General features: G+C 42.1%; 1 protein-coding gene and 1 long non-coding RNA gene across 3 annotated transcripts; one reads left to right on the top strand and one right to left on the bottom strand.

Annotated features, from left to right (window-relative positions):
• Positions 1-64: 64 nt before the first annotated feature.
• On the top strand, positions 65-17,973 carry kif16bb (kinesin family member 16Bb). Of its 2 annotated transcripts, none has more exons than XM_088305430.1 (19): positions 65-191; positions 277-340; positions 415-516; positions 635-751; positions 2,318-2,415; positions 3,637-3,752; positions 3,852-3,994; positions 4,507-4,675; positions 5,642-5,764; positions 5,866-6,038; positions 6,114-6,179; positions 6,256-6,315; positions 10,568-10,687; positions 10,829-10,880; positions 10,975-11,109; positions 12,252-12,334; positions 12,757-12,830; positions 14,957-15,047; positions 15,405-17,973. In XM_088305430.1, the coding sequence occupies exons 1-19, from the start codon at positions 145-147 to the stop codon at positions 17,568-17,570; spliced, it is 3,999 nt and encodes a 1,332-aa protein (XP_088161556.1). In that variant the 5' UTR covers positions 65-144; the 3' UTR covers positions 17,571-17,973. The 2 variants fall into 2 exon arrangements, with proteins under 2 accessions (XP_088161556.1, XP_088161555.1); XM_088305429.1 differs by having other exon boundaries at positions 10,972-11,109.
• LOC148329751 (uncharacterized) lies at positions 3,920-18,824 on the bottom strand. Its single transcript, XR_015845142.1, has 3 exons — positions 18,652-18,824; positions 9,441-9,517; positions 3,920-4,041 (listed from the first exon to the last, which is right to left on the bottom strand). It is a non-coding gene; the product is annotated as an uncharacterized LOC148329751 (long non-coding RNA).
• Positions 18,825-27,870: the final 9,046 nt, after the last annotated feature.

Raw genomic sequence — 27,870 nt, 5'->3', positions numbered from 1 at the left:
GACCTCTACTGGAGAAAATGTGCAAATCACCAAACGATATGGGTTAAGACAGGTCACAGGTGAATTAATTGGCTTTGGATCTCACGCTCATTTTGCCGACGCTCACGGTCCACGCGGCAGGCTCCACATTTTCTTTTCTCCGTGATGGCATCAGTACGTGTTGCAGTCCGAATCCGTCCACTTAACAAAAGGTACAAATAGAAAAAGATAAAAAAAACACACATTGTGATATTTATTACCCCACACAAAAATATATATTTTTTTACTTCTTCACAGAGAACAGCGATTATCCTCCAATATGGTGACTCGTTTGGAAGGAAACACTATATATTTGTATAAGGTACAGTGTCTTGTACAGCAATGTACTCTGAGCCAGATTAATGCAAAGTAATTGGTGCTCTTCAAATTCTTTAGCCATCATCGGTTCGAGGGGATGATAAGAACACGAAGCTATTTACTTACGACTTCTCATATGACTCAAATGACGGAAGTCCCTCATTTGCATCCCAGGAGAAGGTAACTGATTTCTTTTGCAGCTGCACAGTTTGCTTTAGTGTTTTATAGTATGCTAATGAGTTTTCAGTGCTCTATGTCATCATAATTTTAACACTCTGCCTAATCTTTCTCTTTGTAGATATTCAATGATCTGGGGCTTGATGTCTTGAAAGCTGCATTCGAAGGTTTCAACGCCTGTGTTTTTGCCTATGGCCAAACTGGATCAGGCAAATCTTACACCATGATGGGCCATGCAGTAAGGCTTCTCGATTTCCCACCACCGATACATAAGATTGAATCCCTGTATAATATTTAATTAAATCACTTTAGGTACAACATGCAGCACAAGATTCTTGCAAAGATTATATGTTTCTGTTTTGATTTGCTAATCTGAGACAAAACAAAATAAATGAAAGAGAATTCGTCAATTTAAATAAATTGTAGCTGGGACAGTCTAAGTTTCTCATGTCAGGAGGGAGAGCGTTCCAGAGGCTAAGTGACTGCTCAAACGAGTAGCTACTCAAAGAGGTGGTTATAGAGAACTTAAGTACTCTGCGTTACTGGAGGACATCAGTGAGGCACTGAGATGTTAAATTTAGGGTCCCGGTGTGCAGGAACTTGTCCTGGATGACCTTGGACAAAAGGCGGGTTCCACCCTGGGCTGGTCGATGCAAAAATTAATCAAGAGCCAATGAAGCCGCTGGAGGTCAAGTGTGACGTGAATAATTTGGTGTGTTTGAGGCCTGAAGATCCACAGTCTCCACTTTTTGACCAAAGGCCCAATTATGTGAAGGCTAAATAATTAATCTGTGGTGCGGTCTGGGCCTTCCAAATATGGCCCAAACTTTTTTTTTTTTTTTTTTTAACTGAATGGCGATACACGGTACCGTACAAATACCCAAACTCAAATTGAAACATGTACACTGAGGAACTTTGTTGGTGAATGAAATGAGTGCAACCACGGCTAAATTTTCAAAATGTTTTCAAACCATTTGGAATTACTTGACAATTCCGCATGAATTGGTCATAAAATGTGTCATTTCGTAAAATGAAGTCACCGCAATATACAGCCTGCATCATCTAATAGCAAACAAACAATTCAATTCTGTTTCTACCGCCCGCAACATGTAAACGTTCAGATTAGGATGGCCAATAGTCCAGAGATGACTTCGGGATATTTTTTTTTCTCCATCGGGCAGTTTGTGTGCTGTGGAGGTACCATTTACACACACAAAAAAAGAAAATGAATGAAAATGAAGCAGAACTCTTATTACCACGGCTCACTTAAAACATATCCGTCATTCACCGAATACACCGCTACTGTGCCAATATAATCAGCACTGAGGATCTTGCAGTGCAAATCATTTTAGCCGTGCTTACCCAGCGTGAATGCAATGCTGACACATTTTTACATTAGAAAGTGACCTCATCAGACATCCTTGCTTTTCTCTTCATTTGTCTCCATGTATTCCTGCGCTAATCAGAAAAGGTGATGAGTGCAGCAGCGCGTAGCTTTCCCATTTCCCACCTTGCACTCAAATGTAAATTTCACCCTACCGAGGGGTAAATGAATGTCTACCAAGACGCCGTCACGGCTCTTTTCAACATATTTGATAAACGTCGTTAATGCTCACTATCAACTGCTGTGTAATTAAAACAAGGGGTGAAGAGATTGTTGGAACGCTTCAGCAAACTTTTTGTGCTAGCTGCTTCTGCTTGTTGTTTTGTGTCAACAGCAATCCATAGAAACTCGCATTAAGACAATATAACGTCGCTTCAGAGTTTTGAGTGTTGTAAACACTTATTTGGTTCAATTTGACAGGAAGAAAAAGGTTTAATCCCACGGATCTGTGAAGGCCTGTTCTCCAAAATATTGGCGAAAAGCAAAAGCAACATGGTGTCATTTCAGACAGAGGTCAGGTAGGAAATCTTTTTTTTTTTAAAATTTAAATAATGACAAAAAAATAGCCCGACAAACTAAACAGATGCAAATTGACCAAATGTTGTTCCAAGCAGAACAAACCTTTTGTTATCAATTTGTCATGTTGGATATCAATGTATTCATAATAATTCACTTGTAGAGACAGATGTTTAAATTTATGATTGGATTTAAGTTTTTATTTTTTGAATTTAATATGCAACGCTGCCCTGCAGGCATTCAAAAATATAACCTCTCTCCTCAGTCACGTTACTAAAAGTCAATTTATTACCTTTGTCACCAAAACAACACAAAAAATCAAAAAAGACTGTTCCACTTTCCACCTTACTACCTGCTGCTTGCCTCCCGAGTGCACCTTGCCCTACTTCATACCTCATTTTGCTCACAAAGAAAGAAGCTGCAAAGCAAGCAATTTATTTTGTCGCCCCCCCGTAGATTTTCCACATTTTCTGCTGAAGTGAGGAAATTCAAGCGCATTTGGTGCTTGGAGTGCATTGGTAACTTCCGGTTTGGTTGAATCCAACACCGCAACTGTTTATTTTTGTTAGCCTAGAGTTTTGTTTTTTTTTACGATAACTTTACATTGATTGAACCAATGCTTACCTTCTAATATTGCTCGTCCTGTAATCATCATTTTTGCTTCAGTTCCTTCATCCAATGTCAATTATGTTAGCCTGTACAAAGTCTCTTGCAAACCTAAATGCATTTTGTAGTCATTCTGGAAAATATTTCTCCCTTCAGCTTTCAAAATCAAACTCTTCCTTGCTTGTCTTCATTGCCAAACTTACATGGCATATATTTCTTTATTTCAAGTGTCCTCTTGAATAACGTTGCCCTCAAACTTACGTTTATCATTTATTGTAAGACGCGACCTACTTGGGACAGTATTCGAGATCTACAAATCTCATTTGAACAAAGAATTGCTATGGCTCTCAAGTTAAGTCAATAATTATTTGGGATTGAAAGCAGTTTGCAGTGAGTTTCGAAAATCCAATGTTCCGTGATTTATTTTTATTTTTCCTTTTTATTGTCCCATCTTCTCAGATCAGTTTCAATCATTGTGAACTGTGGTTCTGAATTAAATATTATCTCTTCAAAATCAAAGTTTATTCAGTGCCAACTTTTTGATGGTGTGTGCGCTTACGGTTTGGTGCTGTCATTGACCAACTAACACTGATACCCTTTTGCACTTGGAACACAAGCTTTATGGAAATCTACAACGAACGTGTGTATGACCTTCTTAAAAAGAGGACTATCGTCGTGGAGAATGGCGGCTTAAGAGTGAGAGAGCACCCGAGAGATGGACCGTACGTTGAGAGTAAGAGACCCCGCCCCCGTTCATTCTAATATACTCCTCTCCTGAGTTGACAATTACCGTCACTTCTTAAAATTCGTAAAAGAATTCTTCCGTGCTTAGATCTGTCCAAGCATTTGGTAAAAAGCTACAGCAACATGGAAGAGTTGATAAATGCTGGGAACACCAACCGTATCACTGCCAGGACCGGGATGAATGATTCCAGTAGCCGCTCGCACGCCATCTTCACCATCAGCTTCATTCAGGTATGGGTGTGGGGGGCGGGCAAGGCCTTGAAACTCTTCCTGCCGGCCTAACATAAACAAGAAATCATGATCATATTCTTCACTTTGATGTCATATTAAATCCGAGTGTTGAATTTTTAGGTTAGTTTTTATCCAATCAGAATCCAGCAATCTCGTGTTGCTAGGCAGATTTCATAATACCAGTAGCACGCACCATTCTTACGATGCCGCAATGGCTGAAGGAGGGAAAAGTGTGGATTTAATTGCAGATGCACTTGCGACGGGACCTTTCAGGAGAAGCTAGGTCGTTCAACACTCAGTAGTGTGGAAGTCGTTTTGTATATTATTAAAGTAAATTTGAGGAAGTTTCTAAAGGCTACTCTGTCTCAGGAGGTGTAATTAGCCTCATTCTCTGTTGGTGTCCTGAACTTCTCAATAACTTTAAAGGCTCATTTTTTTCCCATTTGAACAATTCCTTTTGTTGTCAGTCCATGCATTTGAGTATTCCTCAGTGAATATTTTTCTCGCCACAGACATGGTTTGATGGCGAGTTGCCACGCGAGATGCTGAGTAAGATCCACCTGGTGGACCTGGCTGGCAGTGAGAGGGCAGACATCACGCAGACTTCGGGCATCAGACTGAAGGAGGGCGCAAACATCAACAAATCCCTCGTCACTCTTGGCACTGTGATCTCCGCTCTGGGTAAATGAAATGGCATTCAAAGTAGGACTAGACGACTGACACCATGTGGAGAAATATTCCAACAGGCCGCTTAAAAGAAGGACAATATTATTCGCACCTTAAAGAAATGTAGAGTCCAAGTGGATTTTAATTTTTGGAATGGATAGCTTTGATTCATAGCTAATTTCACGTACGATAGTAAGTTTCCTCAAACGGATGTTTGACATATCGTCGCCTGACAAAAATAGTGGCCTAAGTCGAGGTGTCAAACAAATTTTTGACACGGGCTACATTGTAGTTGTGGCTTGCTTCAATGGGCTGTTAGAACCGTGAACCCAAATAAATCTATCATCTCATGTTACATATCGCTGGTTCGGGCAAAATCCTCACTTTTCAGGAGACCCCAAAAACGGCTTGTTTGAACCATTCACATTCAACGCAAGCCGATTGATGAAGAACTAGTATCGGAATCAGAGGTCAAACATTTTAAAATTGAGATTAGTTACACCAAAATTCTTGCAACGCCGCAACTTTTTAAAAGTGAAGACAATTGGCAATTTTTGTATTTTAACAGGAAAACGTGAAGTTGATGCGCATAATTTACTTTGCGGGCCACACAAAATGATGTAGCGGGCCGGATCTGGCCCTAAAGCCTTGAGTTTGATAGCTGTGGCCTTTCATTTTATTTATTTTTTCAGAAAACATGAAAAACAGAACCAAATCTATATTATATTAAGTAATAACTTCCTTTCATGTGTAAAATTGGACGATCTGTTTAATTAAGAATGTAGCCGATTTTGACAGAGTTGGCCGGCTTGCTGAGATGTTTAAAGCAAAACAAAAATTTTTGGTCGAAATATCGCTTGGGCCATTTCAAGAGGTTGACAATATGTGACACTTGTATAAAAAACCGACAATCCTGAGGACTGATTAGATTTTCCACTTTTAATATTAGAAACTGCATCAGTCTTTCATGTAACCTTCCAGCCGAGCTCAGCGTGGGACAACCGCCGACAAAAAAGATGATCTTCATCCCTTACAGAGACTCGGTTCTTACATGGCTGCTTCGAGACAGTCTTGGTGGAAACTCAAAGACGACCATGATTGCAAGTATGCTCTGTTCACACAGATCGATGCCTAAACCAGGTAATCGTCTTTGTTTCACCTTCACACCGCATCTCTCATCTCTCCATGATGACCTCTCGTCGCAGCCATTTCCCCAGCCATTGTGAACTACGGGGAGACCCTTAGCACGTTGCGCTACGCCAACCGCGCTCGGAACATCATCAACAATCCCACCGTGAATGAAGACGGCAGTGTCAAGTTGATCAGGGATCTACAGGAAGAGGTTACCAGACTCAAAAGGCAACTCGAAACCAAACAGGTCCCGTATTGTTCCTGTCATCCGATTTTCTCACACGTTTCTGCAAAGTTCATTTACATGGGCGAACTGCTGCAGGTTTCTCGTCGAGAGCTGTCTTCTTCGCTAAAGATAGAAGAGGAGCTGCATCAAAATGACGAAAAGGTCAGTCTTGGGCTGCTTCGTGGGCAGTTTTCTGATGCATGTTTGTTAACATTTGGAACACTTTCCATTTCTGCAGGTTTATACGCTAACCAAAGAGTGGACCTGCAAATGGGCGGAGACTCGAAGTATTCTGCAGGTATAGCGAGTGTTACGTCTGTCTCTTGTTTCTCGTACATTCAGTTTCGTGCGGAATTAGATTAAGATTGTTTTTTTTCTTGGGAACTTTTCCTGAGCCAGTTAAATGTCTCATTGACTTATATGTGGAGATACTCCCGATGGAAGCTTATCATTTTTTTTTTTTAAGCAATTCTTGGTTTTATTTCTTGTTTACTTTTACCCAGTTATGATCAACATCCGTAGATGCAGTTTTGACACTTGTGCTTGCAGTGAAATCACCCCACCAGTTGGTGTCCCCGCAGCTCCTTACAAACATTCAGAAATGTTGCAAGTGCTTAGTCGGGAGGGAAGAGAGAAAAAGAGAGTCAACCTGGCATGAAATCTAACTTTGCATCTATTAAGATTTAAATGGCACCCAAACGCTGAGTTGTTGAAATACTCCTCAGGTGAGAGTGTGACAGTGTTTGGAAGTCTGGCAAAGAGAAACCAAACTGACATGCACTCTCCCGCAACCCAATATTGCTTCTGAGACTGTGAGCTTGTAAAACCCCAAGGTTCCAGGGAAAAGAAAAAGAGAGAGAATGGCGGAGGAGGGGGGGGGGGCTTGCGTTACAACAGTTCACAGTGACTGCTGAACACTTTTCCTCTGAATGTTTTCCAACATCCCAAATCACACCAAATGTCATCGTTTTGGGGCTGATGGTAGTTGGCCAAGTGGCCTGTTCCATTATGCATAAACCAACATAGCACCTGTCATGGGAAGTACCAGTTGATTTATTGGCCAATAAGACATGCTCTATGATATACTTTGAGTATTTGCATGTTATTGAGCAGATTCCATCACACCTCTGCTCGTGATATTTCTAAAAATGTTTATGAATATATTTTACATTCTCAGACCGGGTTAAACAACGTAATGTATTCGGTACACGGATACAGTTTTGGGTCAAGTCATATACGTTGTTTCATACTTTTTTATTTATTTATTTTTTAGAATATCCAGACCTGCATGCCGAGGTATTAGTATTCTATGCTGTAAGTTAGCAAGTGACATTTGGGGCCTTGACAGCCCTTTATTCAAAACAATGGTACTGAAACTCATTAGCCGCCGTCACTGCTCCTAATTAGGAAATCTTCATTATTGATATACGGCGCTTTAATCTTGTACTGGTGGCCATGCAGTATTAATGAAGCGGCTTTGTCTTCATCAATTTTGGAGGTAAACATTGTCCATTTGACTGAAGAAAATATGCATTGTGGCAGTTGTCATTCCTGTAGACGCGTTGTGGCATCTGAGCAAAAGGCCACCCGTGCTGGTGAACAGCAGCCGCTCTCGTGATGCCAGAACTACATTTCATTTCGTTTGCATTTGACATTTGTCTCCCAGCGAATTTGCATTTTGTCTTGGCCAAAGATAAGTGGCATTCGGTTATGGAATACTTCGGAGGTGGGGTCGGTATGAAGTCTCTTAACAGAACGAAAGTGTAACAAAAAGAAAAATGGTGACACATTTGAACATTTCTACTCCTTTCTCTCCTAGAAGCTCAATCCTGCATATCACCACCAACTTTGTATCCTCTTAGTTTTCCTTTTATAGTCCAAAATGCCAGTTTAAAATTTGGCACATCCTGGGCAAATTATGCAGCAATAATTATTTATTGCATTGTGGGCGACATTTTGTTCTAAAATCAGTGTAAAATGGTGAATTGCGGTTGTGCCTTTTGGTACGTTCAAAACTAATTTCAATGATATGGTTTCTCATAATTTTGTAGAATCAACATTTGTGCATATTAATGCTTTAAAATGCATCGATTTCTTTCTCTGCAGCAAATTTCTACTCGGCTGGCATGTTGCTGCACGCGACATGGCCGATGGTATTAACAGCGATGAGATGGCTTGCAGTTGGGTGATTTGGAATTCATATTAGTGAACTAGATGGAACTGTCAAATGCTCAAAGAAAAAAAAATGCAAATGATGGTATTTAATGGCTCTTTTAGCAAATGTCAACATTAATTACAGTATGCTCACCAGCTAGCTCAAGTGCACAGCAGATTTGAGTTGTTCCTTTGGTCAACATGGCACACCGACCGACCGACAGACGGAGTGACCTCGGCGTTCACTGCCACATACGTGAATGTGAGGTGACTCGGCGAGCATTTCTTCTGTTGCCGATGTCGGAGCAATGTGACACAATGCATTAATCTCGCAGGCCTCTCGCAACTTCTAATGAAGTCTGTGAAGAATCCCTTTTAATTAACAGACCCTGGTCGATACCTCTCCTGCTTCATTAGGGGGGTGTCGGGGAGGATTTCTTCAATCTCTCAACTGCCTCAGAGGGAGGCGGAGGCTATGGACACGTTTCTTGTCACCCTCCAATCCACGCAAAAAGTGAGGAGGCGGAGGCAGGCGTTTTATAGAGTGGATCGACAGTTCACCATATGCGAGATTTTCTATGCTGTCTCTTAGTTACTCGTGATAATCTGGAGCATTAGTCCATTTTAAAAAGGAGCATACCTTTGCGCTTCAATATAGACTCTGGCTTATCAAATCCCAAATCTCCCGGAAGGACGTTATTGGCCGTGAACACTTTCATGGCTTAATTCATTGTGCCCTTTGAACTTAGTAGGTCATCCCAGGCTAAACGTTTCAAATGCTGTCAAGTAAATTGGAAATTAGTTTCAGAATAAATTCTCAGCAACCCCTAAAAACTCCTTTACTGGTTTCAACTGGCAGAGGTGCAAGGGTGCAGATGGATAAGAAGCTGCAGAGCCAGGAAGGTCGTCACCGGAACAAAACGGCCCAGCTCAAGTCACCCTTTGCCACTTAAGTGCCAAAGAGGCCAAACGTAGCATTTGATCGAGAAAGCTAGCTTGGATATGAAGCAAACGTTTCAGAAGCCCAACATTTGTTAAATATTGTTTCCGAGGTCATCTTTTGAGATAGGGAATTTGGGTTTTGCTGTCAACTGTCATCGTCAATTTATAATTTGAGAGGCAAATTAATTCTTTATTCATACAGGTGTGAAAAACTTCACATTCTTTTAACTATAATTTATTGAAATACAAAACATTTCCATGGTTAAATTATTCTGTTTTCATTTGGAATTTGCTGAAATAAGAAAAAAAAAAAGTATCTTTACGTACCGAATAACCAAAACGAGATGTGTGACTCCTTTCCTGTGTGGCGCTCCGATCCACTTCTGATCGACACTCGTACGCGTCTGTGGAGGAATCACAAAAGACAGAAAAGTTCATCCTTTTGATGCCCACTGAGTCTCTAAAGTCGCATGTTATTGTACCAACTACAGGCAGTTTATCGGAGAATTTTTGAAGTCCAATTTTTTACAACTTAAAGGGACTGTGTGTTGAATTTTTCATTTAGTTAAAAAAAACATTGGAAATTTCAATACAACACATTTCTTTATATATTCTACTAATCACGACTTCTGTTTCACGGGTGACTCCTCCGTTTCTGCTCACGGAGGACACAATCACCCAATCCCAAATTTGCTTGATCAATGTCCACAGAGCGAATAACAAATGCAGTGGACTTTGTTCGTCACTTGAGGGAATACTAGAAGTGGTTTGTGATGACATTTCGCTCGCGCCTCTTCTGAATAAATTGGTGGTAAGCTCGCCAAGTGCCGTCTCCGAAGCCCTGAAGAACGCATGCTTCAAAATACAGGTGCTTCGAACTTCGGTCGTTGCGTTCTATTGGTTCAGCGCTAGATGGCAGTAAATTCTTCACAACTTGCCCTTTTTTGGTGTCTTCACCGTGTGTAAGAAAATATCTGGCTCGTTTTACCTTCGATGCAGACGCATTGTTAATAATGTGGAATAAGTTTGTTGTTCTGCTGATGTACAAGCTTGCGAATATTAAAAGCGACATAACCTTGATTGCTTGGCATCACAGGTGGCAATGGTGCACGTTTGTTACACAATGCGCGCGTTTGGCTGCTGGCACTGCGTCTTCTTCGCTCAGCGAACACAATGTACAGTTTGACTCTCACCATGGTAATCTAAATGATTTATTGCGTCTCTCTCTCCCCCCGTCAGCCAGTCGACTGGTTCATAGCAACACATGGCCGAAACTCGGCTATTCTGCTCGGCCTTCAGGCAAGGAAGAGCAGTCATAAAGAATTTAGTTTTCTGCCGGTTGTCATTAAATGTCTGTCAGCTTTTTTTTTTATGATTATTATTTTGTGCCATTTCAGCTCGAGGCTATTGAGACGGTCTCTGTCCTTCCCAGGATAATCTCTTGTGTCTCGTAGGAGGAGGCGGTGGCGGTGAAGAAGGAAGGAAACGCGGTGCTTTTGGACTGCTTGTTGCCCCATCTGATAGGCATTGACGAGGACTTGCTCAGCACCGGCGTGATCCTATATTATTTGAAAGTAAACGCAGCATTTAATCTTCATCTAACTCTCATTCATTCTGCATTTTCCCTCGTTAATTCATCACCACGTGCGCTTTATGATCGACGTCGAACAAAACATACGCCTGACATATTGTCTCCTGATTAATGACCACTGTAGGAGGGCAGAACCACGCTAAACACCAACAAAGCACCTTGCGCTTTGAATTTTGGTGAGTCAGGGTTACTAAATCATTGCGCCCGTTGTTGCATCATCTGTTGATTTACTAAACTGCTTTCCTGACACGTTTTTGTTTCTCGTAGAAGATGGTGATTCTGGACTCGGCGGTGAACATTGTGTGCTTGAAAACCACGCTGGGACTGTGACTCTCATCCCTCAGGAGGGTGCGATGTGTTCAGTCAATGGCACCGTGCTAACTCATCCCTGTCAGCTGACTCAGGGTAAGCTCACCTCATATTCTCTCCGAGAGAGGAATGAGCTTGTTCCCATGTTTGGCCGTTCGGCCGTTTCATCTTCCACAGTTTGTGTTGTCCTTGGCTCTTGCAGCATCACATTTTTTGGCATGGCTGCATTTGCAAATGCAGTTTTTCATAAAGTGGATAGTTTCTCTTAATAAACATTTCGAAGGGTGAGAGGCCAACAAAGCCCCAGGCAGTTTTCCTTAATTGGCTGATGGAGTCGATCGGGCCCGCAGGTTGGAAGCGGGAGCAAAGCATTACTCTTTCAAAAGGACAGAGTCAAAGAGTGTTGAGACGCTTAACCTCTCTTGTCCAAACAGGCGCCGCTCGCTGGTGCTCGGAGCCTTACGGCTTACTGCCTCCTCTTCATCGAGGCTTGCCTTTCGGAGATAACAACTCAACAGTGCAGCGCCGCCGTCTGCTCGCTTTCTTTTCGAACCATTTCAGCTTTCCCCGTATCCCTTTTCACAAACGGTTGAATCGCAAGGCATTTTCTTTGACAAACGTTTGTCATTTTCTGGCCAACAGCAGCTGGAATCCATCGGAGGCTGCCCTCGCAGGTGCTTTGTCACTTGTCTGTCATTTGTAGTTGCAAGATTGGAATTTGCAGGAGCCAGCGACGATGGGGCGATGGCACGGCAAGGCCTCGACGAAATCTCCGGCGGTGATTGCATGAATCGGAGTCTGATATAGAAAACCTAAAATCACTTTTTGAGGATGGCCAAGCTTTACTTAACTATTTTCTCCGGGAGATCATCCCATGGTTTACTTCAGGTCACTGCCATTCACGTCGGAAATGGCTTTCTTCGGTGCTCGTCGTTCCCTTTTTTTGCTCATTTGAGGAAATGTAGGCCAACTCCCATTTTCTGCCAGCAGGTTTTTAGTGAAGACGCTTCACTGCGTTGAAACACTGACAAGGAAGGTTTCTATCGGCCAAGTCTGTGGTTCTTAGTCACTTTCCATGAATTATGGAGAATGTTCTGACGCTACATCATTCATTACTCTCTGTGGCAAATGTTGTGAAGAGCCTCAAATCTTGAATTGCTGAATTAATCGCAAATACTTTGCGTTTGCAGGTAGCTTGTTAATTTGACTCTCTCGAACGTTTCCCTCCTTTCCTTCAGGTGCCATCATCCACCTTGGGAAGAAAACCAGATTTCGCTTTAACCACCCCACAGAAGCCGCCAATCTCAGAGAGAAACGGCAGGTGAGGCCGGCGCCCGACTGCGGCAGACGTGCGTGTATTGCATGACTTTGTGCTCAACTTCATCAGACGCTTTCACTTAATTCCTTATTTTTTCTAATGTTAATCAGAAACCTTATCATTTTCTCCATAGTATTCAAATGGGTAGATGATTTTGTGTGTGCCTGTTCAACATGGCAATTAATTGAATCATTTTGAATCCAGTGAAGGATAGTAAAAATATAGTTAAAAAAAAGTCATTCAAATATGCATAGAAATGAATCACTTTTTTATATCAAATTTTCCAGAAAGAAACTCAACACCTTTTAGTTTGAGCAAAATCATGCTGGTTTAACGAATGCACAAAAGGTTTTTAATATGGTTATTTTTAAACATTTCTTAATTCAATGATTTTAATTTCTGTCGTCTTGTTCTTTTCTCTGCAGGGTGTGCTGTTATCGACAATAACTTTGTCACCAAAATCTAACAATTTGTCCAAGTGGACACGTGGCCCGTCAAGGTAAGGCTTGAGGCCGATGTCGACAAAAATGGTTAACTCATCGTCCAAGGTCCAGTTCCGATTGGTTCGCGACTTCATCACGATGCACAGAATGCGTGGTTGCAAAATCAAAGCCATAAATCATGGCAGCATTTCTGTGAGAAATGGGAACATGCAAATAAACATGGCAGCCTGAAGTATTTCAAGCCGTGCCAGCGCAAATCACAGCTGGTCTAGACAGCAGAGCGGCTGTCCCAGGTTGGCTTCTGTACTTCAGTCACTACTGAACCGCTGTGTGCCTTTTAAAAAATAAATCACTCTTCAATTGAAGTTCACCCCTGACGTGACACAAAAGTCGTGCGGAGAAACGCGTTCTGGTTATGAGTACACGTGTTCTCATGAATATTGTCCATCTTGCAAAGGGCAGTCCAAATTCTTGGGGAGGAATTGCAATGCGTCTCTGTGGTTTTGGAAGAGGTAGCTACTAATTCAATTGTCGATTAGCAGAAATTCCATCATTGCCGAAGTTTCAAACCCACCAGTGTTTCGCTCATCATTTTTTAATCCATGTTTAGATTGCTTTGATTTAGCTGGATAAAATGGACGGATGGATTATGTTTTGGGAAAGTATGACTTTGCTTGCTAGCCGTTGTGAAACTTGGATACTTGCCTAGCTTGGTGGCGCTTTGTCTGTAAAACTTTGTACTCAACTGATTTCTAATATACTTTTGCTTATTTGACTAGATTGGCCTGCCAAGCAATTTAGTCCAAATGATTGCTTTGGCCAGAGCTTTTAGTTTGCAAGATGGTTATTTCAATACAGGAGGCAAGAAAGGCCTCCTATGATCAGAGTCGGAGCTCAGTCCTGTGCTTTTATCTTCTCCAAGGCTGTTTGTCCACGATAAAACAAATTACAAATCAGACCGAGCCAGCGCAGTCCTTGTCAAGATCAGCGTCGACCACTTATGGCACCGCTGTTCAATTTTCTAGAATAACCAATAATTATCCTCTCACTACATGTAGTGGAGACTTGAACTTTTTGTTCACTCCACTTCTTGAAATGGTCTTTGAACCTTAAAGGGCAACCACACTAAAAACATTTTTTTTAAAAGCAGAAATGCATTGTAAGTACCACCACTAGTAAAAAAACAACAACCCAAAAACAACTATGATGATTAATAGAGCATTTGTGAAATAATGAAACGGAATAATTTATCAATGCAGGCTGAGCATCATGTTTGGTGGGAAAAATGTTTTAACTGACTTCTAAAGGTCAAGTAGTGCTTCACCTGTGCATACATGTGTATTTTTTTTTTTAAATTTTAGAATAAACACTTTTTAGATTTAAGTAAACCGCAGCTGTTAAAGATGCAGTGGAATCGCATTACAAACTTAATTTCCATGGAGCCGTTTGAAATGTTCAGAAATCGAGTTTGTGTTTCCAATTCAAATCAATTGAAATGCAAATAATCTGTTCCAGACTCCAAACTAAGTTCTAACTTCCATTTCAACCTTTCAATCATTTGTAATTGGATGATGACGGATGCCGATGCAGCATTTCTACCTGCCTACATATTCGGCGGACTTCCGCCATCTGTTTCGGAAGCATACAATTATTTCTCAGTTCACAGCAATGCGTTATGCACATTGCCAATGTTTGTAACACAGTGCGGGAAGTACAATATATTGTAGCTCAATCTGATAGTCCATGTAAAGCAAAAATAGTAAATGGAGGAGAAAAAAAAAAATCCGCCACTAAATTTTGTGACTGACTGATTTGTAAAAAAAAAAATGTCCGACTGAAGCGCGTTGACTCATGCTAACCTCAACGACATAATGCAGCACACGTAGCTCAACAACTGTTTTTCCTCCCCCTCTGGAGTGCTGCATATGATATGTAAATCTCATCTCAACATGCGCATATTCTTTTTGATTTCACAGCTGGGAGGGTGGCTGTAATTTTCTCCAGCCGCTTGATTGGCGCTTTCCCCAAACGAATGCTGCTTTTTGCAAATTGGAGTCTTGGGTTGCTGCAACCATATCTTTCGGCTTTAACTGATGTTGATTGTAAAAATGCAAAATGCACGACGATAGAAATATTTTTACGTTGAGTATCTGCATCCATTTTCTGTTCTGATCCATTTTAGTGAGCTTGATCTACAAATGTCAAATACTGTGGAGCCTGAACTTGTGACTCGCTCTTCTACCTTTGTGATACCAAACGATTTCACAGTGACTGTAAGTATGCGTTTGTTGTCTAAAAATGAAGCAGTTATGTACTACTATATGTATTTAAAAAAAAAAAAATCTGAGCAAAGAAAAAGTGGCATGTTTAAGGTAACGCATTCACTCTCTGTGGGCCGCTGTACATAGGAAAATAATTTTCTCATGGCTTGTTCAGACTGATTTGATATGTACACGTTTATACCTTATTACACTCACCCACCGTGCTATAAACAAATTGACACATTTGAGGAAAAAAAAATGCATTTCAACGTGCATTTTTTTTGTAATTGTAAATCTTGTAAGCAAATTGTTGTAGGTGGCATAAAAGAAACATGATACATCACTGTTTCTCTTTTTCAAATAAAATAGGCAATACCTGGAATGGGTCCCGTCCCTCACCCGCGTTTCGATTTGGATGGAGGCACACAACAGAATGGGGTAAGCGCCAGGGGTGACCTGGAGCAGGAGATAGTTGTGTGTCATAAATCACAACCGGAGCTGATGTCTGAGCACCCTTGGAGGGAAGCTGAGAATGCTGCTGAAGTATCAAGTTGTACAAAAGCGCAAGTGTGGTCAGGGGAGGCCAGCCTCCAGCAGACAAGTGTCCTGGGCCTCGGTGACGGATGTGTCATGAAGCCAGAGGGGAATGCTAACGAGATCCAAGGTGTTGCGACTCGTTGCTGCAAGGGGAGACCTGGCTCTGGTGGGAGCTCATTAGGCAACGTGTCCCACCTTCAGCATACAGCGCAAACTAGCTCCATGGCTGCCCCCCAACAAACCAGCACTCCTGAGCTGCAGGAAACTGCTTCGACCAGACCGGGATCCTGCTGTCCTTCCGGGGAAGCGATTTTGGATGAACGGTTGTTCGGAGATATAAATGATTGCGGCTCTTTGGATGAGTGTGTAACGCCACCCAAAGTCGGTTTAGGGGCCGCAGTTGGAAGCTCAGCACTGAGTGCCTTGGTCAACAGAGTGAGTTGGATTGTCAAAGATGCTCGGCATGTCCTTTGGAGATCCTCCACAGTACTACAACATTTTGAAGAGGAAAGAAAAAAGTATTTTGTGTCCCACTGGTTCAATCATCTCCTTTCTCGAGTCAATGAAAGCAAGTTGATGTGCGTAATTGACAGCCAAGTTCTTCCTCTAGTAAGAAGGAGTTATTTCTTCTCATGTTTCAAGAATAGCGTCCTTTATTCAATGGTCCAAGAGCGACCAATGATGCAACAAGTCCAGATGGATATAACGGAACACCTTTGGGCCAATGAGGCCATGACTGAAATTCAGGACGACAATTATCAACATGGCATGTCCCATGCGCAGATTTTTAAAGAAGATCGGAACCCAGATGGCCTTCATGAGCAAGAAAAATTTCATGATTTCGTCCAAGAGGACAAAACACGTCCTGGGTTGTTCCCAATGAATGACAAAATTCCTCTTACGCCCACAAACAAAGATCAGGCATTAGATAACTTTGCCACTGTGCAAGGAAATGAGATTAAAAAATTTTGTCAACCGTTGATAGATTTTCCTGCTGCTCTTGTGAAGCTCCAAAATCTCTCATTTCAACTCCTGAAAGCATCTCTAGAGTCAGTCCTGTCCAGCACAATGCCAAAGATTGTCGCTCTCTTTTGGCTGAATGTCGCTAAATGTAGCCAACCTGAACCTTGCCCTGCTCTCCTGGTCCTCGTGGAGACGGGTCTTTATGCATTGACTGCAGAATCGGAGCCGCTGGTATTGTTCCACCAACTCCCCTTGTCGCATTTGAAGGAGTTGCACGTAAGCTTTTCCGGCCAAGGCTTGCGTTTGATGGGCGCTACCCAGGAAAGCGTGCTCGGTCTGTACACTCACAGCCAGAAGCTTACCCAAGAGGTGTGCCGGGCCGTACTCGGAGTTCTGTGTCCTGGGGACAGCCGGGTCTCTCAGCACCTGCTATTTAATGCTGAGTGGAGAAGTGCCGGAAAGCGATTATCTTTGGACTCACAGCCTTGTGTACCCGACCTTCTGCTGGATGCCGGTCTGAGGGTGTGCTGTCAATTTCACAAGAGTCTTGTCAAGCTGATTTATTTTCTTTATTGCAACATGGAAGAAGGAACATCAGTTCGCTTTGGGGAGGTGCAGCTCTTGTTGTACACGAGCGTAAAGGTCCGCTTAAGCGCCAGTCGCTGCATCCAAACCGTGAGCCAGCTTTTACTGACCGACACGCATATCGGTCTGGTGCAGGAAGATGTTGTCTTTTATCCCACCCCGCGCTCAGTCACCATAAGGCCCTGCCATCATCAATTCCGCAATTTGACTCTTCGCCGACGCGCTGACGTACGCTGCATGGTGTTACATGATGAAGACGAGTGCGGCGTTGTCAGTCTGGATCTAATCTTTGCGAATATGAGGGCCAGAAGTCACCCTGAAAGTGTGATGAAAGTAGCCACTTTGCCCGCACTTGCTTCAAATTCATCTCCACATGCAGAGGTGTGGAAATTAACTTTCACTTGCTCCACTGAGGCAGCATGCCTGATTAATTATTTGTCAAATGTCTGATCAACAACTGGCAGACAGTAATGAGCTGCTCAGCTCCAAGACACATGCAGAATTAGCAACCAGTGCAAAGGAGTGCGAATACCAACACCCGCGTCTGATGTCCGATATATTCCTGCCGTGAAATTTCATATCACGTGACTCGAGCTTGTAGAATTTTAAAGGCCACATTTTGTTCTTGCCTAACTACGTGTTTGTTTTTATCAGATTATGCAGCGATGAATTTGAAATCTGCGACTGTTCCGGTTCAGTTTGTTTATTTATTTTTAATTTTCAGGTTTTTAATAATCTAAAATCTGTTGATGTTGTTGTGGTTATGTGCTTGTCAAGTTATTGATTATGAATGTTTGTGCAAACACACTTTTAATGTTTTTGAGTTTCTAAATAAATGCAACCCCTGTGCTGATGCCGAGTTTATTTCCAATTAATTTGACTGCGTTCTCCAACTTTATCCCTTTCAAGTTAGATTTCTTTTTGGGGGGGGGGGGGGGGGGGCAAATTCTAAATTAAACTTCAAACTATCTTTAAGATTGCACCTGTATCATTTTGTTCAAATAGAAGTAATCCATTTTTGGGATTTAAAAAAAATAGTATTCAAATCTTAAAGTAGACTAACATTAAACAGTTCCAAGATATTTTAGGACATGAAGTGAAAAATGACGAACAGCTTCTATAGAAAGTTGGATATCTGGAGCAGCCGCCCACTTATCAAGAACTGCACATCTTGTCTTCCCATTTCTACAAATGTCTGCAAGCGAGCCAGAGTTTGACTGCTGAAATAAATCTGTTCAGATACGATCATGCAGATACGATCATGCGGCGCAGGTGTCACACCTGTGCTATCGTGTCACAGAATTGTAGTTTACAGTCTTAGCATCTGAAAAGTGGCACATAGCTGATGACTTGGCAACACGTGCTTAATAAGCACATTTATGATGTAGAATTCAGAATGGAAAAAAAAAGGTTCCGCTCTTGGAATGAGCAGCAGCCGCCGCTGCTTTTGGTGAATACTAGTGTTGTCGTTTGCAAACGATTTGTTCAAAAAGAATAAATCTTTTCAGTGAATGCGATGCACGTAGGTCACCTGACACTCGGCACACCAATGGAATTTCGAAGAGTCGGTACACGCCGTCTGCTTGGTGTAGCGAACGACGTCCGAAAGTCGGAGGCGCTGTTGGGGCGTGTTCGGCCGATTCATCGAGTAGAATCGGGTCAGGCTGTCGGGACAAATAATCACTGTTGATAAGCTGTCAGGTAGCGAATCAGTTCCTTAAGAACGAAATCAACTTTGCTCATTTTTCACATATCCTCTATGGACTTAACAGCTGGCGGGACAGAAGACCGCAAAGACGAATTCGTCAGTTTCATTGAGAAACACCGCCGTTATTGGACATCACGGTGAAAGGCGACGCAGTGACTATCGCCGCCGATGGTATGGAGGGGTACTACAGCTCACGCATGCGCAGAAGGTCCGGAGTTGTTGGCGTCTGCTTTTGCGGGGTGTTCTATCATTTCCCGGACCGATGTGCCGATTTCTAGGCCGACGCGACGGTTGGCCACGACGGCCGACGTCGGCTCGGCGTGTAGAAGCCATAAATCCCAACTGAAGATTTTTCTCTTAGTTTGGAGCCTGTGTATGCTTTGAGCTCCTTTCATTGTTCTTTTTATTGCATTTATCCCATTTTAATGTTTTATGCTGAACACTCTCAATATAAACTTGTCTTCCCTGACAGCCATTTACAGCCAGCCAGAACAAGATTGACAAATACAAAAGGGCTACTAAAAAACTTTTTCCCGGCTGGTTTTCTTTTGAAGGTCAAGGACCGACTCCTTAGTAAATCGGACGGCATTACTTATCCGATATTCATAGTTGAGTTGATCGACTGGTTTGAGTCTTGGCTGTTTGCTGGCTTCCCACTGTTAAAAAGGATGTGTTTGCTCTTGGCCAGACAGTCGATCCAGCTCCAATCCACTGGTGGGCACTGACTCTCTAATCACACCTTATGACTTCCTGAGGGGTGCTCGTGTCCCAAGACATGCTGTCATCGACAGCCCATAACGGGATAATTTGTTTACCGTCTACTTTGGAAGCATGTGAACGTGACCCAGACAGTTTTCTCTCTGCTTAGTTGTTGATGGGATAAATCTTCACACTATTGCTTTGTGATTGGTCGGCATCACCAGAGGTGCAGCGAGGAGAAGAAAATCAGCACGCTTGGGTCAAGATGCATTCTTGCGGTTTTGCAAACTCTCAAAAACCGCGAGAATTCAGCTTGCAGGCAAAGGTTAGCTCGCTCTCGAGTGAAAAATGTGATTTGCGACTGGTCGATGCGGAGTTGACTGGTCTGTGCGGTCCATGTTGTGACAAGAGCATGTGCTGATTTATCCTCGCTGAGGATTGTTAAATCACTGTGCCGTTGTCACTTTTATTGCTGCAGTGAATCTCCACGAGTGGGCTGCATAATCTGCCGCAACGACTATACTGGTTGCTCTCTCATGCGGCTCCCCTGTTGTGTTTTATGCATGTGGCTTTTTGTTTGATGTCCTCATGCTATTGAATTATGTAGTGCTATATTAGCACCAATAACTTCTGAATTGTGGCGTGTCTGCTCGGTTTAAAGCAGTTTATATAAACTAAGCTCTTTGGTGGGGAATGCATTGTTTGAAGAGATTATTTTTCCCGTATTCTGCCCAACGGGAAGTCAAGCCTCACGACAAGCATGCATTGCAACTTAAGTGGTCAAAAGTGAGTGGCTTTTCTGCCACTTTCAGATTCATCACTGAGGCAACATAATTCTGCGTGTAATGGCATGTATCTGGGAAGGAAATCGCACCGATTAATCTCTTCTTTTTACATACATCCAGCGAAAGAGCTAAATGCGTTTCAGATGCGCTCCATGAACAAACGTGTGACTTGCCACTGTTTGTAGTTTGAGATTTGGCTGAGACTTGAAGATTTTTATTTTATTAAGAAAATGTTTTTATGGAGGTAAATTTGTATTCAAATGTCTTATTATCATAATATACTACGATTAATTTCTTGTTTTACAATATGTGATTTTTGTGTTTAGCCCTTTGGTTCAAATGCAGTTGTTTTTTTTTAAGTGCTCTTCTAATAAAGTTGACTTAAAGATTCTGCGGCTGACGATAAGAAATGACGTGTCCTGGCAGTATTGTAATGTAACAGAGACAAAATACTCACCAGGGAGGGATCCAGGAGATCTACGAACCAGATGCCCAAGCCACCTCATCTGGTTTCTCTCAATGCGGACGGACGATCAGCGGCTGTTCTCGTAGCGTTACGTCCATCTTTTTTTTTTCACCTTTAAGGAGAGTTTGGACACCCTGTGGGGGGGACTTAATTTGACTGCTTATAACCTTGACGTTGTTTTGGTCGCAACACACAGCTTGTGACCTTAGGTGTGGGTGGGAACATGGCTCCACCTGTAAATCGAGAGCTTTTCCCTTTCAGGTCAGCTCCTTTTCAACCGGACGGACGGCAGAGGCTGCTGATTCCCCCTCTCGGTTTCTCGCTTCATTCGTGAACAAGATACCTCAAACCAACGTGAACTCCTCCACTTCAGGCAGGCTCTCTTCCTCATGGAGATGAAACGCCTCCCTTTTACGATTGATTGCATGTTCTCAGATTTGGAGGATCTCATTCTCATCCCAACCGCTTTTCACTCTGCTGCGAACTGTTCCAGTGAGAGATGAACTTTCAATCGCCAAGGGAGTGTTGGTCGATGCCATTGCATCTCAGCAAAGAGTAAAATATTCAGCGTAAAATTTAATGGAGAAATTTATGCCGAATATTTTAATAGCAACTTTTATTGTGTTTACTGGGACCAAATGTATTTTTTTTTTAAATAACATACTCTCCTTCTTCATCTTCGTTCTTTGTGTTCTCTCTCTGCCTACCATCTAGATACTCCTCCACATAGTGCCCCTAGTGGTGGGACCAATACATTACAATATTGTACATATAACATTCTCAAATGTTTTTTTCCCCCCCATTTTTATTGTCGGTCATCATTTTGACTTGGTCATTTGATTAGTAGCTCGAGCTCGCTGAAAACGAGATGTATCAGGTCACTCTCTGGTTAAGTTAGACGAGGTCAAAGCCAGATCAATCTAGTCCTATCTCCAACCTCTACGGATCACAAAGATCAAGTCGCATCAGTTCATGTCAAAATGAGTTTGGAACTTTCTCCCTCTTTTGACATTTATTTTAGTCAAATAGCCCACTGGACTCCTTCAATTTGACGACTTCTGATTCTTCCTATCGCCAAAGAACCAAGATTAATCTCAAAGGAGATGCTTTCATGATTTTGATGTCACTTTCATCTTTGAGCTGCCCTCATTTGGGAATGTTTCTGTCCAATAAAAAGATGAGCTTGTCTAATACTGTCATTTCCTTATTGGACTTCATCTTTGCCTGCACAAGCCAGACAGGCCACCATTTTGCATTCACCAGCAAGGATGTGACAGATTTTTAACGTTGGTTAAGGCTGCCTGCCTTTTAGCTTAGTGTCTGTAGATGTGTCGTAAATATTTACCGCCACCAAGTGCAAATGCAAGACTTTCTATTTTTAGTGGATGATTGGTGTGTGTAGCAGATCGCAGGGATACACAAAAACTCCACAGTGGATTTCCATAAAACCTTGTGGACTGATGAAATGTTGCTGCACCTCAGACAAAAATGTGTTATTACCTTGCCTGTTGCCATTTACGCTGTTGAATTCGATTGCTGTGTGGAATTGTTTGCATAGAATCTTCATTTGTTTGTCTCATTCAATTCAAGTTTGCTTTTATATACTGAATGAGTATACAAAATCAAATGTGAATAAAATGTTTTCAACTTTTCTGGGCTTGGTGGAGGTCTGATCTCCATTGTGTGCACCTTCCCTTCTATTGTCGTGTGTCATTTCAGGGATCGGAATCAGGCAAAAACATTCAACCATTGCAAATGACTGAGAGGAGAGATGAAGATGATGCGCAGCAGGTTGCTTAAATAATTGGCAGCTCTGTAAAATAGCATTCACATTTGGGACACGTCTGATGTTCTCGTGTGCTGATTGAATTTTGAACTTTTTTTATTTTTTATAAGGATCCAAGAGATTTGAAAATGGATGTCGTCAAAATAATGGTCTGTTCCTTTCACCGAAAATGGGAACTCATAAAGCCGTAACATTACAATCATGTATAGAAAAAAAAAATGGCAAAAATGACCATGCAAACGGCCTCAGGAAATCTTTGGAAGAAAAACGGTTATTGGAGAAGTGAAATACTGGAAAGCAAATCATATTCATGCCACAAAAGCTGCACTGCATTTGAAAGTTGCTTCTAGACAACGATTGTGCTTGTGTTCGTTTCTATTTCAAGAATGCTACCTCCTCTCATATCGGATGCAAGAAAGTAGGCAAAATGCCTCAAAAAAAGCAACAGCAACAAAAGTTGTTTGGAAAAACTTGTCAATACTGATGAAACGTTGATGTGATACGTCAGAAGGACATCACTCAAGTAAAAGTAAAGCTTGGGGGCGAGTAGTCCAAATCATTATTTGAGTGCGGGTACATATTCGGGACTCGAGTAATAACTGGTGAGAAATTTTTGCTAAATTTTTTGTTTCAATAGTCAAAATGTAAAATAGGAATTTTCAAATTCAAACATTGCCGAACAATCACTTCCACTCCAAGGCAAATTCAGCCACAAGAAATGTTCTTAAAAAAATTTGTTTACAGCACAGCAGGCTCACCAGGCAGAGAAGAACAAGAACAAAACAACGCAGCGTGCAACGTCGCAGTCCCTTTTTTCAGTCCGTCATAAATTATAACCGTAACACAAGTGGTGTTTCTGCCTTTGTAAACTTCACCTAAATTTGTGAATGTTTCAAATAAATGTGTGACAGACAGCCAACTCCTTTCTGCACCTGAAACACCTGAGGGGAAAGATCAGGAATGACCTGAGGGGGGAAAAAATACGGTAGGTCACTAAATTGGACGTCTTTGAATAATTTTCCAAATCAATTTGGCTCATGTTTTAAATGCAGCGTAAAAGTGACATCACAAAAACAAAAACAGCAAAATTATCGGCGCAACACATTTTTCTGTATTGCAGCAATTTTTGTTTGTCTTCCACTAACACTTCCAATTCCATCACTTTCAAATTCATAAATGACCTATTTTAAATTTGGCAGTTCCAACCACTTTTTCACCACAGCAATCCGTTCAAGTGAGTGAACACACAATTTATAAATATTTTATACTATGTGTGGACTACCAATGCTTTGCTGATATATATATATATATATATATATATATATATATATATATATATATATATATATATATATATATATGTGTACCTCGTGACCTCTTAAATGTTGTGGATGATAATATTAATGAATCCAATGAAAAGAAAAAACTAATTGAACATTGAATCGGTTGGCAAACATCACTGCTATCTCCCATTGGAAGATAAGAATACGAATAAATGATTACATCACATTGGAAAGTAATCCGTATTGCCAATAAATCACGCTTATGTGGCCCAGCGGTTCCTAAGCGTGAGTGGCAGCAGCAGATGAAGTGTTTGGTGGTGATGAGCGCTCTCCACAGCTCTCCTCAAGAGGCCGGCGGGCACATTATTTACGGCCATCCGTGTACAAACAGGACAAGGCTGTTTCCCCAAACCTGCTGCATTTTACTTTTATGGGAAGCGCTGGAGTGCGCTGACAGCATCAGACTGCTGATGCAGGCATCGCAAGCGCCTTTCCACCCCTCCTGTGTCGAGGCTTACACCATCCTATTGGTGCGATTCATCAAAATTTGGAAGTTAAGTGTTAACAGGAGACACGGCTCTGCTGTAAATTCTATCGGAAATACATAATCTGTCAGCCGCAGATACAATTACATGCTGTAGTTTGTTTCTGTTGGAATAGTAATCACTGCTTTTGACTGGAGGAAGTGGCTCCCAAGTGTGATGTGAGGCAGTCCAAAATACTCCAGATGCGTTCAAGCACAGGTTTTTTATTTATTTATTTATTTTATTCCCGTCAAAGCTATTTCCTGTATGCCGTGCGCTCCCTCTATAACCTTGTGCATTTCTTTCATAACTCATAAAGCTCAGTGCACTTTTGAAAGGAGTTCACATTTCCATGTAGCTTGACACAGCCCGTGCTCCACATTTCTTCTGATTGTTAGGAGATGCCATATCTGCTTGAAAAATAAATAAGGAGGAAGAGAACTCACTCATTAGTCCCCATATCTTTAGCCTACTTTCGGGACCTTAACCCAGAGAGGGCGTATTTCCTCCTAATTGCGGCTGATGTTGCTTCTGCTGCCATTTAGTATTTTAAAGGAGCCCATGCTCCTGAAGGGGAGGGGGCACAGTTTCAAGTTTTCCTCACTACAGGCGGCAAATTACTGCTCGGAACGAGGCACACGCTCCTGTGCAGGCAAAACAATTTGTCCAACATGAAGAGGGTCCCTGGAGACTGTCTTGAAGTGTTAAATGACCTGGTTGAACCCAAAACTGGTCCACGGCTGGGAGATTTTTAGGCTTGGATGGCTCACACTTGTCGTCTGTGCGCACTTAGTTGAAGGCTGTTTAAGCAAATTCAAGGTGATTTTTTTCTCGCTGTATCTTTTTCTGCCCCCATGGGGGACTCCCGTGGTCACTCTCATTGCTCCACAAGCGGCCTATGCAAACATGGCGACTTGCGTATACTCTTTACATCATACGAACGAGGCATTTTTGTTGTAGTTCAAATTGGGTTGAGATGATTGTAATTCTTCAAAACGTGTTTGTGTCTTAGCATGAGCTTTAAGGGATAATAACAGGCTATCAAGTCCAAGAGCCACTGTGACAATGCATAATGCTTCTCATGTGTGTTGATGCATTTAGACACAAAATTAAGACCCCAGGCGACAAGAAAACAACCCATTTTTACTCGGCTGACATAAGTTTCAAGGGGGACTCTTTCAAAAGAATACTGCTGCTCGGACGGCAGGGGGCAGCAGTGAGCTGCTGGGTCATACACTTCCTTCCATTGTGTTCACCCTTTCCTTGTTTCATAATAGGATTGTGGTGTGCCCTCCAGACATCTGGTTGCTTGTAAAGAGAATGGATAAATAAAAACAAAGCCCTGCAAATGAATCACCAATAATTTATGTTCCGTGCAAACATATCTTCGGTTTCACTACTATAATCCTTATTGGTACATTTATTGTTCGCGTCAGCGTTTATGTTTAGGCTCATCCTCCATTATATCTTTGTTAAATAATGTGTGTGTGTAGAAAGGTCATTGAAGGAACGTGACAATGACGCTAGTGGAACGAAAATGACAGAAGTCATGATACGATACACACAGCAAATCTTTAATTAATGCTTCCGAGAGTGCGAATTGAATCAATTCACCGTCGAAGCATGGCGTGCACTAACACCCCCATCTTGCGGGCTCATTGAGGGGCATCGGGGGTTCTGGGAATTCACTGCCCCCCTTGTCAATTCACCTCAGTTTTAATCACTTCTAATTCTATCCACTGCTGAACAATAAACATCCAGACGGAAGAATGCTTTGAATTTAAACCCGCTGGCTCCTTTAATCAGCTTCTTTTGTCCCCTTTACGTTGTGTACATTTATTTTGCCCGCCCCCTGCGAGTGCTTTGATGAAAGTATTTGGATTTTTTTCTAGTCGTCTGCTTGTTTTGGTGTGCTCCTGTCAGGGGGGTGACAGCTGCTTCTCTCTGTCCCTCGGCTGGAACTGCTGGAGTGTGACCAGCCTCGAGGCCGCCTGCCGGCCTTCCGATCCGACCCCCACCCTCTCCGCAGCCTGCTCTGCCCTGCTACTTTGCTTGTGGCCCTCTCTCTTTTTGGAGCCAGGAAAACCTGCTTAGCCCAATTAGAAGCAGCCGCCAGCTGGGCGTCCCCCTCCGTCCTAACATCCTCTTCCTCTCCACGAGTGTCACGCTCCAGCACGCGACAATCAGAGCCTTCTCATGTCCGTAATCATGCCCGGCTGATGGGCATACTTTTTTTTGGAACTGCGGTTTGTGACATACCTCACCGCTGTCTGCGGTCGCCGAGGCCGTTTTGGACTGAGGAGGCCGGCAATATAAATGCTATGTAATTGGCTTCATTCACTGCCAATGGACTCGACTATTTGAGTCTTTCTCCTCAAATTGGTCTCGCTGCGAGGACAGAGTGGTTGGAGGAATGTGGGATTATCTAAAATATATGATTTGAACTTTTTGTTGTGCTCTCCCAGTATCACAACATTCCAAGTTACATTTAAGATTCTGTGGTGAAGTACAAAACATTGTTAGAACAAAGAAAACTGTCCAGCCTCTCACAAAAGTGAACGCATCTCTCGATTATTGTCATCATTTCATGGGACAGCGTGGAAGAACGGCACACTTCTGTCATCTTCCGTTTTTAGTCATCAATGGCTGCCTTGAGAAAATTGCTGAAAAATGTGGCAAAGTGTCATTTCATCATTCAGTGTCGTCCCATGAAAAGACAAAATATTTCAAAAACTGACGCCGTTTTGTGAGGTCTGATCTGCTGTTTTATGGTTTAAATAAATATTTAAGCAGCACCCCGCAATGTTTTTTACGAAACAACTCAAAATAATGTAAGCACTGATGCTAGCGCTAATGTAACATTGTTGTGGCAGTTTCTCAACTCAACTTTATTTATAGAGCAAAATGGAAAAAAAAATAAGAAATAAATCCCGTTTTGATAATAATAAAATAAAATACAATACAATTTTATTTATAGAGCGCCTTTCACAAAACATTATAAGTTCTTCCTTCACATTGTCATTTGACTTAAAGCAGGTCCAGAGTTTTATTCCCGCTTGTTGTTAATGTCCTGTGAAGATGTTAGGAGCTGTGCCAAGAGACGCCAGATTAGGAATTATCTGCTCCCTCTTACGAGTACCAGTCAAGAGGCGAGCAGCAGCATTTTGGACCGACTGGAGACGCTCGATGGAGGAATGGCTGACTCCAAAATAAATGACATTAAAGTCATCCAGACGAGACGCTACGAAGACCGTTTCATTGTGTGTCAAGGAAAGCGACGCATTTGTCGTCGTTACACCGTCAGAATTATTTTCAAGGTTTTATTTGAGCTGAAATGATTTTTAAATGGCAAAAGGTCCGACAATTGTGGATTGTTTGCGAGTGTTACTCGAAAATGCATTATGAGTCCAGCAATTCTTAAGCAAAAGTTTGTCAAATATTTTTTCCGGTGAGTTAGAAGAATGATTTATTTATTCATTCATTTATCTTTTTAAGCACA

The sequence above is a fragment of the Idiotropiscis lumnitzeri genome, chromosome 9 (assembly GCF_059441095.1).
Source record: "Idiotropiscis lumnitzeri isolate Australia: NSW breed Sydney's pygmy pipehorse chromosome 9, RoL_Ilum_1.0, whole genome shotgun sequence".
In the NCBI taxonomy this organism is placed as follows: Eukaryota; Metazoa; Chordata; class Actinopteri; order Syngnathiformes; family Syngnathidae; genus Idiotropiscis; species Idiotropiscis lumnitzeri.
The sequence above is the reverse complement of the archived record's forward strand: the minus strand, read 5'-3'. Positions and strand labels throughout refer to the sequence as shown.

Excerpts from the sequence above, each read along its gene's own strand:
- kif16bb (XM_088305429.1), top strand. The coding sequence starts at position 145 with ATGGCATCAGTACGTGTTGCAGTCCGAATCCGTCCACTTAACAAAAG. Across the intron at positions 192-276 it reads ATCCGTCCACTTAACAAAAG|AGAACAGCGATTATCCTCCA; the intron begins GTACAAATAGAA and ends ACTTCTTCACAG. Across the intron at positions 752-2,317 it reads ACACCATGATGGGCCATGCA|GAAGAAAAAGGTTTAATCCC; the intron begins GTAAGGCTTCTC and ends TCAATTTGACAG.